This window comes from Mya arenaria, chromosome 5 (genome assembly GCF_026914265.1).
Source record: "Mya arenaria isolate MELC-2E11 chromosome 5, ASM2691426v1".
In the NCBI taxonomy this organism is placed as follows: Eukaryota; Metazoa; Mollusca; class Bivalvia; order Myida; family Myidae; genus Mya; species Mya arenaria.
The window spans coordinates 50,735,271-50,747,774 of NC_069126.1; the positions used below are offsets into that span (position 1 = coordinate 50,735,271).

The window sequence follows — 12,504 nt, forward strand, 5'->3', positions numbered from 1 at the left end:
TTAAATGCAATCCCATACTTAAAAATGCCTGTTAAATCTAAAATTGTATTTAACTAATTATTAGAAATGTCTTTCTGTATACAAACAAATTCTTAGAACTAGATGAAGTAATAAAACACATATTTAAGTTTAATGTTGTATATCTGATATGTACTTACATATTTTGGACAGACTGAAAAGAAAGCACTTGCAGTTGTTAAATAAAATAAATAAAGAAAGAATTTCCAATTCAACGAAAATACGCATATTAAGACTTGATCGATTTAAAAAGGATGTTTAATCATGAAGTTTATCAAGCGATATCTCAAGTTTTATATTATAAAGATTGCCATAATTATAGCATCAGGATGGAACATTTAAAGCTTTTTCTCTTTTACAAGGTCTCTCTTCTGAATATTGATTAATTTAGTTCCTCAGACGATCGACAAGTTAGAAACTCATCCAACATTTCCAATTTTCGAACCCGTACATAATTCTTACCTTCTATAAATTTGGCATGGAACTCTCTTCTGATAGAACCAAAGGCCTTAGAAAATGTTCCTCGTTTGCACTCTTACCTTACCGTGGATAATTACAAATAAGATAAACAGTTCTACAATGAAAATTGTTAGCTTCATGTCCTGCGCACTTGCATACGCACCACTTATAGTTCCCTCCACCATCTTATTTATGTCAAACAAAGTGTCCCCACTCCTGTCTGGAACTGTGAAAATCAGAACGCCTCATACGAGTGTCTTCTCATGTGTCTTCTATTCGCTAATCAAAGGAAGCTTCTGCTTATTTTTGTGCAACCGTTGTCTTAAATAGATCTACGCTCTTATATGGTAACGAAATTCAGGTGGTGATGGTGGTGGTGGTTGTGGTTTTGGTGGTGGTTGTGGTGCTGCTGCTTATTCTGTCTCCCAATAGATCAATAAAATAATAAAAACGTGGATTTAATTCATTTCATGGTTTCAAATATGCAAATATCTTGCTTAAAGTATCTGCAATCTGATAAAATATTCCTTCGTACAATTTGCACAACTCCTTAATTCCACTACATGTGTTGCAACGAATACATATATATAATACATACACCTGCTACATATTGAACCACAAAACTTAATGAAAAACGATTTTCTAACTTTTAATGTTATGATTCTTCAAACTATATTTTTACTGTGGAAGGCCCTTAATGTTAAGCGTACCGTTGACAAAAGGAGGGAAAATATATCAGTTTCTTCTATCGTTCCAATCCCTGATATTGAAATCGCAATTATATTGACATGTTGAGAACTTAAGCTCGACAAAGTGTGTTTAAACCAATCACTCTCATGCTGTTGGTTGACATGGGTTAATACGTTGATAAATCTAATCGTACCGTCAATCATTTTAGTCAGAACAACTCAGTTTGATCGTACCCACTTCATCCGTCTTTTCAGTCACAATCTCTCGCTTAGCCATAGTGTTGCAAAACCCGAATTAGCACTTTATTATTTATACATTGTACCTGATACTTGACCACGGCTGTTGTTTGTTGGCAATGGTCGAAATCAATTCGGATATCAAGGCTATTTCAATATTGGCAAAATATCAGTAGTGAAAACAATAAACTAAAAGGAAAATTTCGAATGGTATGGAAAGAGTATACAAAACTTATTTCTACCAAAACATATAGAACAATAATATAAAGAGTCCGTGTTTGTTTACCAAAATTATGATATTAATTGAATATAAGAATACTGTGAAATACTTTGAGACCTTCTGAGGCACTATTTTTCATCGCGTTTTTTCAATATTCATACAAATAAATTTTAGTTAAACGGCCAATTTTCCGATGACGAAAACTACCAAATGCAGGTGTCCAACATTCACGAGCTCAATAGCATTTGTGAAACAAAAACTAGTTTTTCCATCATATATTACTCTTGAAAGATAGTAGTCCTATTTTTAAACACACTCATGAAGCTTGAAAAGTGCTCAGCCGAGATTAATTTGATTGTATTGCTATGGAATCCTATAAACTGCCATGGCATCATCTATCATTGTTAAGCAACTTTTTTAGTTGTTTCTCCGAAAAGGCAATACACTTGTTCTACTTCAGTGATAAAAAAGTATTTGGCCATCTTATGTTTCATGAAAAGCTCTCATCTAACTTATATTGAAAATAAGGTCACTCATGGTATATGTTTTTGACGTCAACATTGCTGAAGGTGAGGTAAACAAACACTTATTATATTGATAAGCGTGTACATTTAATAATTCGACGGATTATGTGATTGATATTGTTTGTGTAGGATCATAAACAAGTCTGCATTAATATAAAAAGACTCGCAAAAAGTTACTTTAATGAAGTGTTTGAAGCATAATGAAGATTCTTTTATTAAAAAGAGCGACACTTGACGCACGTGTTTGAGGAATTCAGCATGAACCATGATGATTATTCAATTTCTCTTTTGTTTATTTGGAGTTTTGATATCAACCATTTGTACTCAAACTGAAGGGCGTTGTTACCTTTAATATCGTCGACGTTGTTATAACTCACATCATTATTGTTTACAATAACACCCACGTTAAACATCTCCAAAATCCGACGTCTAATTGCACTGTTTGTCGGTGTTGCTACCAAGTTTTCCGTAGTTTTGACCCCTCCCATTACCATTGTTACTGCCAACCACATGTGTTTTACGCGATCGTTACTCCTCACTACATCGTTTTCCCATATTTCCCCTTTTCTATTCATTTCAATCGCCAGAATTCCTAGTGTTGTTTACACTTCTCCCTCAGTCGTTATCAAACCCCTTGCCATGGTTTCCACGCCTGTCTCTTTTGTTACCTGTCGTGTTTTTGTAATAGTTCTTATGTTCATAACTCTCCTTTTTGTTCAAATTACGGTCTACGTTGAATCCTCACTCCTCTATTGTCATGTTTTAGTGTCCCCTCGCCAATGCGAATTGTTGCCCATCATATGACCGCTGTCATCGTTTCCACGAGTGTCGTTGTTTTATAACGTCCCGTCATCTTTGTTTTCAATCCTGTCTCCGATACTACTAATTTCTTTGTCATTGTAACTTGTCCCGTAGGGGGTAAAGGGACCTACTTATATGTTTTATATTCGCAATGTTTTTACACATTTGTTTCAAATTATTTTATTGTGTTGTGTTTTTACAAAACGCCTGTGTAATGGCACGAATGGTTACGAAGGACAATGAGATGCGGCAATATTTATATGTGTGTACATGTCATGCCCTATTCGGTAAATTCGTGGCCATGTCTGTTTCTAGGACAGTGGCATAATTCATGTTCAATATTGTCACAATGTGGGCTTAAAATGATATCCTTATGAATGAAATTCAGATATACAACCTTTCATTTCAGAGCGTCCACATTCTCCTTTCATTCTGCAACACTTACAAAAAGTCTCAGTTGACACGATTTACATTGAATGGACACCCGGGTTCGATGGAGGGCTTACTCAAACGTTTCACGTAGAGTACAGGGACATTGGATCTTCCGTCTGGAGGAAAGATGATGTTATTGCTGGACACTTTTATCACACCATTGTTGGATTGAATCCTAAGACAATGTACAAAATAAGAGTGTTTTCAACAAATGACATTGGAAATTCAAGTGCATCAGAGGTTTTAACAGTGGCAACATTAAAAAGGCCGGAAACTGGTTAGTACCGAGTTAAGAAAGAATGTATTTTTCCAATCGAGCGTATTTCAGTGTGTTAATGTCTGTTTGTCAATTCGATCTGTCGGTTTTATTTGTGTCTTTCGGTTATTCGTAAACCCAATAAATGCATTTGATTCGACTTTCAATGACTGTTCAATATTAGTATTTGATTAACGGTATTTTAACATTGTATTACCGAGTGATTCCCTTTATATATTGATTTTAGGCGGATCACCTGTTGTGCTTATAGCAGTGTTAGGTGCCGTCGCGTGTGGAGTCGTGCTTTGTGTTGTTATAATAATAATCGTCAAAAGAAGAAAGGCAGGTATGTATGCACCTTACTCCCACGCTTAAAACCAACCTTCGGAAACTTAGCATAATGACTTAAGCGTTATTGTTTCCTCTGCTTCGAATACAATCTAATGCATACAGGAATTTGCAGCTCATTCTTTAGAAAGGGTTCATATTTCTTTAATTTAGATTTCTTGGATAAAACTTGTGTTTGAACTTGTTGTTTCCAACGCAACACATTTTGAGAGAATTAATCTTTAATCGTTTCAGGGAAAAGGACAGATGTTGACAGATTAACCAACGAACAGTAAGTATTTCGTTATTGGTTCATACTCAGTTAAGAGGAATCTCAACTTTAGGGCTCAGATTAAATTTATGTCATTTTGTGAGCCTGGGTAGTCTGACAGTTTTATTTTAACCCTGAAAGGTGCGACTAGGTTGTTATTTGATATATCTTATGGATATATTGCCATGCTTACCATTAAGAAGTCATAGTCTTTACGTAGATTATATGTAATTTACAAGATGCAAACATTGCTGTCATTAAATAGGACATATAAAGTTCGAAAAATATACAAATTTCATCGATTGACTATATTTATAAATATTTAAATGCAAATGAATCATTGGCCGCACTGAACGAATTGCTATCTTTTGCAGAACAAATCGTTTTACGCTTCGTTCATTTTCAGCTGATATGATGATATAAACATCCTAAATTCATACAAAATGTACAATTTAAATTCGGATAATGACAAGAAGACAATAACCAAACACCGTGTAAGAAGGTGTGCTTAGTCTGTTGTTCAATATATTTTATAGCACTGCTTTCCATGCCATAGTTAGAAGGAACATTTGAGATGCATGGTCAGTCATCAATTTATTGAGTCATTTAACTTTTTAAGAGTATACTTTCTTTTGCAATATTACTCATTTCCCGAACACATGACCGTATCGACTTAATGTGATTTTGAGTACAGTCCTGAAGCGTACTGTCAACGGTTTAAAGTCTTCTAGAAAATAAAGTTTATGCTTATGACATCCATGTTGTGACAATTGAACCGATCAAAATGTGCAAACGCGATTAAGTGTTGGAGGTGGCGATTTCTTTCAGCATTTGTATTGATGTAATTCAGCTAAAGACTGAATATAACATAATGCGTTAACGGAACATTTAATTGACATTGACAGTGAAATGAGTTTTGAAAAATGATTTTGTTCAAATATCATCAACTAATATACGTTTTTAATATACAATACTCTGGCTTTTAAATCAAATGGTTTAATGTAATTAATGTTAAGCATTATATGCCAATTATCATACAATCCATATGCGTTGTACTACTAAATAATGGTGTGTTCGGTTTAAATAACCCTTTTGATCTATTTTGTGCATAAAGGACGTTTATATCTCACAACCTCTTATCATCGTTTGAGCATTCGAAATACAGTTCGACTGCCTTTAATTGTAAAAGGGAATCTATATTTGTTTGACTCTGCATCCTAAAGAAATATAACGCAAAATTTCTTTACCTTCTGTTTAATTTGCACTTAAACACACAATTTCCAGCTATTTGGGTAATACCAAATTTAAAGATTCTACAATGAACCTTTGCTTTATGTTTTGCATATTAGTATGACAGATAATAACCGAAATTATTCAAACAGGCTTTGTTGAGAAGAGGTGTGATTGAAGCGTGTGCTTAAATACAAATGTTGTTAATCTTCATTTGATTTATATTTTAAGACAATTCTATTGTGTCTTTTTTTGGTTAAAAAACCTTTGTTTGTATTTAATAATTATGTGATTGCATGTTGATTGTAAAATACCATAATATTACTAAAAAGCGGTATGCTTCTATTTTCACATTTTTATTTCGAATACAGGTGTAACTGTAAGTTGAACAGCTTCTTCAAATTCTACTTGTATTTAATACAAACGTCTTTCGTTTATTCTACTGACATATTCACTGTGCGTTTACTAATACGTACTTTTTGAACATTGAAGGTCAGGACATGTTAACTTATAGTACATTAATAATACAACAGAATAATGCGAGACTGTTATGCATGTGTTTGTCAATTGCAGTCAGCTGCAGTCCAAGGCGAACACGGACGAAAATGAAGAAGATGATGACGGTATGTGAATGAGTGTTTTTTACCAGGCCAATGTTATACAATTGTTAATACAAATTGATGCTGATGTATTTTGCATCATAAGTACGACATAACGCAGCTGTTTTGTTTATTTAAAAACTGGAAAGCGAAACTATTTATTTCTATGATTGGTTATGATTTGTTCAAGTCCTCAATTGTGTTTTAATCCTTAGAATATGTTACCTTTTCATCAGCGAGAACATATGCTTTCACTCATTCATGAGCATTGAAAACTTTCAAGAACTTTTACGTCTTTTTATAACCATTTGAATAAGTGTTTGTCATTTCTCATGTATACGTTTTAGAGTGTCTTTAGTAAAAGAAATATCTTATATTTAAAACTTAGCATCAATATAAAGTATACCGGAATAACAACCTTCAAATAATAGGAGTTAGCAGATTAGACTCGCTTTTATGCGAAAATCTGAACTTGTTAATTTAGTTTAGTCCGAATAAAAGTTGAGTTAACTTATTCAATCCTTGAGTAAAAGGTTGACATTCACATTATTTACAGCACAATACAGTACGGTATCGCATTGAAGTCGAAACATGAAGTCGCTTGTGAATAGTGTTCATAGATTTAAAAAAATAAATGATTTTACTAAACGTTAAATTCAAATATTTCAGTCAAATTCACCGTGACACAATTTATTCCGACTTGTTTGCAACCAATAATGGCGTTCTGTTGACTTTATTTGACGTGGAATATGGGGAAAAACAAATATAAACTAATTTTCATATTATTTTGTAAGCTCTGCATTAGTTATAACCTTATTATAAAAAATTAAAGATTGCTTCATTCTCTATTGTGGCGGAATGATGTATAATTTCAAATAAAAAACATAACTCATGCATATATTTTAGAATTTTCCAATCATTTTACGAAAAGTAACGATGTAAAAATGTACATATACATCAGGTATCTCCATATGAAATTTTAGTTGATGTTGTATGCCAGACAATGTACACTTTTCTTACCGGTCTGCACACACCTTGTATTCGTCATGAATGAAACGCTATTTAGTTCCCATTAGTTAATAAACAATATATGTGGCCAACTATTACAATAACGAAAGAAAGTAGTCCTTTAAATCCATGAACTGTAGAATGACTTTACAATCAAGTCATTTAGGGCTGTACGAGCCTGTGTGTGAGTGTTTATAAATGATATCTTGAACCTTCCATACACTCAACGATTTTATTTGAAACAAATTATCGAGTCATTTTTCAAATTCTGACGTCATTCCTATTTTCTTTCTTTCAAAGATGAAGTGATTAATCCGTTATATGGAGGAGGTGATGATGTACAGGACCACACAAACAAGGTGGAGGCTATTTATTCCCAGCCTCAGAAGAAAAAAGCTGCAAGCGTGTCAAGTGGAGTCAGTGACCTATATGGTGTTGTAAACAAAAAGCCGAAAGGTAAGTGTTTGAACACGATCAGTCCGTTCTGTAGTTAAAATCATATACAACTTATTTATTAATTACCTTTTTCATAGCTCGGCACGAATCATTTATTTTCATTTGTAAAGATTTACATTCATGGTAAATAACATATTACTAGCCACGCATATGGGGGCTATCTTATTTGTTTACAATTGAATTACATTTTATTAAAAATTGTTGTTGCACGCTAGCATGCTGGTAATAATGAACAATACGTATCTTAATAGGAAAGAAGGGAACGGGAAAGGCATTGAAACAAAAGAAGAAAGCCAAACCCAGCGAAGGTAAGTTATTTTATTTACCAATTTGCTTTGTACATGTGGGATAATAATTATAATACTGATAATAATGATAGTGATCACTGCGATGCATTTATTAAAAGATTCTAAATATATATATTTAATTAAGTTTGGAGGTTGTTAACCTATTTATTTTGGTATGTCAACCTAACAAGAGGCCATACCAATAAGCATTTTATAGACAAGATAGGCACTGTTTTGTTCGCAACTCTCTTGTTACAGATAACATGCAGTTATTTCATTCACCAACTGGATAGCTCTTGCTTTGGTTTCAACTCCTCTTTGCACTTTTTCCTCTGTTTATGTCATTGAGTTATCGTATTGCTCTCAAATACGACAACAAAATACAATTATTGGACGTATAAACGCACCGTAAAACAAACGTTTTATCTCATATGTAACTATATCATTATATTCATTACATCAGTATAATGCTGGAGATAAGTTATTGAGTTCAACATACTTGTGAATGCTATTTTAATAATAAATACATTCAGGGCAATGCACAATTTCTTAGGCAAAATGGTTACATTTAGATAAGCTTGATGTTTTGTTTCAAGCAGCGTTTAAATAATCAAACGTTTTGATTTAGTAGGATGTAAAATCATGCTATTGATTTTGCACCAGTCAGTTACTAACTTAAGATCACGTTTTTACCTGACATTCAATGCTAGGTATATTTCAACCGGATTCATGCAATACCATTAATATATGAGCCGCATCGTACGATTTTGGGCCTTCGGACATAATTATTATAAATAAAATAATAAGTAATAAAAAGTGCCACACTAATGATTTTTTCTGTGTATATCAATTCCTTCCAAACTTCATTTTCTCGACGATTTATGACCATTCGCTTACTCATATTTCCATAGCAACCATGGATTTCGTCCCGACATATCTTGACTGCATCAATAGATGTTTAAATCGGCCAAATATATTGAAATATAAAAATGATTCCGCATTTTTATCTTAATTTACGTTCCTTAAGGAGTCTTTGTTAAGAAAATAATTTCAATTATAAGCTAGTTGTTATATTGAAACGTTATTTTGGCACGTCATTTGAATAATATGCTTTCGTAACGACGTCATGTGAATGACGTCAAATATAGTATTCAAAATGCAATACATGATATCACTTGTAAACTAGGATCTTACGGAATTTAAATGATATCATTACGATTTTTTTTCCGAATTTCTTCCTGAAATATCATTTAATTCAAATACCGTGAAACATAATAATAGCAAATATATGTCCGAAGGCCCAAAATCGCTCATATAATGAAATAACAGTTGAGGCAGTGTTTATCCCTGTGCCACTCCTGAGTCGATGGTATTAGAAGCAGGCTAGATTGAATATGTTCACCTTTTACTTACAGTTTTCAAAAAGTCAAGAAAGGCTCAAACATCTGTTCCTACCTTTCTGAAAAATAAAAATGTTTATGTAAAGGTCAAGGACTCCAACTGAACGTAGAACGATTCGTTCAGGAAAATGATAGCGATTCGTTAAGTGAACATCTGACGATTCGTAAAGAGTTTACGAACGATAAATTCATTCTTATTACGACTCGTTAAACATCATACATAGTGAATACATATAAGCTTTTCCAATGTTATTATGTAAAGCGACTTTTTTCCGTAACATGAATGGTTGTTTTAACTTCAAACAATATTTATTTCATGAAAACGCATTGGAACAACACAGATTAAACAATCATTAGGATAGAAAATATAGCTGAAATTGCACATTAGGGAGACTTTCACGTCTAAAAGCAGATCTTTAGACAATATAAGGGGAGAGGATAACTCTACATACATCAACAGTTTGTAATGGAAGTTGTTCATAATGCTCGTGTATATGTCACTAGTTCACAATGAATTATGATTACTGCCGGATAAAGCACTTATATATCCTAGCATTTCTCACTTTGCAGTAGCTCGTATCTTAGAGGTGAAATCCATGTACTATCTGAAGGCCTAGGCATGGATATTTTGATTAGAAATTGTATTTAAGATAACAAAGAAGAATCACCTTAACACCTTATTCACCAAACGTTTATTTTTATTTCAACCAAATAGAAAATGATAAATTTTGTAACAATGCTTTCTGTGCACACTAATTGGAAAGAATGTTCTTAAAACGCAACACATTATGCCGAGACAAACAGCATACCGCAATGACATGCTAAAATGTTTTTCTCCATATAATAACACACTCAAAGAAGTAGAAACCTATTCGTGTTCACTCCGAAGGAACATAATTATAATTACCAAGTTGATATATTATGGATTTATATGAAGTATTGGAAATGTGGAAGCTAAGAACTAAATGAATCATTGACCAGAATTTCTGAACTTATCACTGCTCTAGTCGAAAATAACCTAGAAGCACATACGCAACTTATAGTTAATCGTACAAACGAATCATTATCCGAATTACAATATCAGTTAAGTCCTAGAGTCAAACTTAAGCAAATTTCTATTTGAGTTTTATTTAGTAGCATATGTTTCCTTATAAAGGCATACAAAAGGCAATGGTGCATTATGTAACATAATCTGAACGAATAATCGTCTGTTACTGAACGAATCACTATCATTTTGCCAGTTGAGCCGGTATGAATATAGCTCCAACAAGTATATCACTGTCGAGATATTTGACTCATACATTTATTTAATTTATCAAGACTGATCCCGATTTCATATGTGCAGTTAAAATATTTTGAAAGTTTTGGCAAGAGTAAAATGCAACCTTTTTAAATAGTGAGTCTCTAATAATATAATTCATCAGAGAAATAATGCACAATGAGTTATTATCACCGCTATGTTTCTCTCCTCTGGAACCAATCATCTGTAATCAAGTATTTTAATATAACATTATGTTTATCAACGACTTGTTATATCTCAAGTTGTGTACTACTCGTATATCTTAAAAAGAAACATTTTGTTATCTATTTTTTGCATGCAAGGTACGCTGTAGCTCATGAATATGTCCCGGACTAAAGGCTGATTTTACTATTATGTCTTACATATTTGTAAAATGCGTGTTAAATGCATGCACACATAATACTGAGCTTTCCATTGATCACAATATAACCCTTGTAATATTTCAGGTTATGTTATTAACTTGATTCCATTGTGATGCGTATATCAATACTTTTCACGTTTGTATATTTCAATGTCTGATTAAAAAAAAAAACATTTCCAACATTATTCATTTAAGTCAGTTGCTGTTTTTCTCAGAATCTCGTTTTGAGCCCGCTTATCATTTAATTGGCATTTGTCACTCTGGTTTGCTTAATTTCTTCAGAAAATTCTTTGTAAGTTTAACTTTCGCTGTTTGAAAAGTCTGTCTTTCAAAATAAAGTTATTGTCATAGCTTTGATGTCGTTTTGGGCGTCGGCGGTGGCGTTGCGCTACAACTTGAATATTGGCAATTACTCATACAATATTTCAGATATTTGCATGGAACATAGATATGTTGAAGTTTGCGTATATATAACATGAATATTGCTATTAGTTATAAAGTTAAGTAAAGTTATTTAGTTGGACCCCTTGATAGCAAACCTTATACAAATGGCAATACAATAAAACCCTTTTAGGATATTAACAGGCTAGTAACAATACACAGATGTGTAGAAGAGCAGGAACACTGGTTGTAATTTGTCAATTGATGAAATTGTTTTCCGGAGAGCCAGAAAATGAATTACTGCGAAAGTGAAAGAAGTCCACACAACCTAGTTATATTAATGTAATTGCGTTTTTTACAAGTTATTAAACAGACAATAGTAATTAGTCAAAGTAACATTATGTTTCTGTATCCCTTTTTGTGTGAATACGTTTGATATACGATATTGATTACAAAACGGATCTGACTAAAAATCGAAGTGTTTTATGACTTGTTTCGCTATTGCCTTTTGACATATAGTTTTATTTTCTTCCTGTTCAACTGTACGCGGTTATTCACCATCAAGACGACTTTCTTGTCATTATGCCATTACCTTACGAACAACTTTCTACCTGTATCTCACTAAGGCTTACCTGTAGAGGTCACTATATTGCACTACAATAATGGCATGGTTTACTTATTAATGTTTTAGATGTATACGAGAACGCTACAAATCACAGAGAGATGCATGATCGAGACACTACTCTTGCTGGTGATATCTACGAGAATCATGAAGTGCCTCTGACAGCGAAAGCAACAAAGGTTTGTTTTGCTGTATTGTAATGATTCCTTTAAATAATTCTAAAAAAACATTTGGTAGACTCCAGCGTGCATTGAGCTGCTTTGTGATTTAGCTTGACACGAATTAACCTGAAACCATGTAAAGTTCCAATTTTGCGAGCGCCCTTACGTCCAACCATACGCAATTTCCGAAGCCTGGAGTTTCGAACATTTTTTACATCATTTTGAGGTCTAACTTCTACATGATCAGCCATGAATAGAAGATGATCATAAAGGGGGACTGTTTAAGTGTCAATTTTGATTATTTTTCTCATCTAACGATTAAAATAATTACTCCAAACGTTTAAACAGATAACAACTCATGTTTTCTTTTGTATTACAGATACTTTAAAGCACATTTATAAGCCGTCTTTCTGTTGATCGTTTTAAAATGATAGTGAAAAATACTTCACCATTCATTTTAATTTA

The 12,504-nt window shown here is 33.0% G+C and overlaps 1 protein-coding gene across 1 annotated transcript in view; it reads left to right on the forward strand.

The window, feature by feature from the left end:
- The window catches only part of LOC128233847 (nephrin-like), a 40,097-nt gene that overhangs the window by 21,894 nt on the left and 5,699 nt on the right, over positions 1 to 12,504 (forward strand). The window contains exons 10-16 of the mRNA XM_052947703.1: positions 3,358 to 3,657; positions 3,884 to 3,982; positions 4,219 to 4,255; positions 6,038 to 6,087; positions 7,372 to 7,527; positions 7,779 to 7,835; positions 11,948 to 12,057. Coding sequence (XP_052803663.1) covers positions 3,358 to 3,657; positions 3,884 to 3,982; positions 4,219 to 4,255; positions 6,038 to 6,087; positions 7,372 to 7,527; positions 7,779 to 7,835; positions 11,948 to 12,057 — 809 coding nt within the window. The remainder of the gene's footprint in view (positions 1 to 3,357; positions 3,658 to 3,883; positions 3,983 to 4,218; positions 4,256 to 6,037; positions 6,088 to 7,371; positions 7,528 to 7,778; positions 7,836 to 11,947; positions 12,058 to 12,504) is intronic.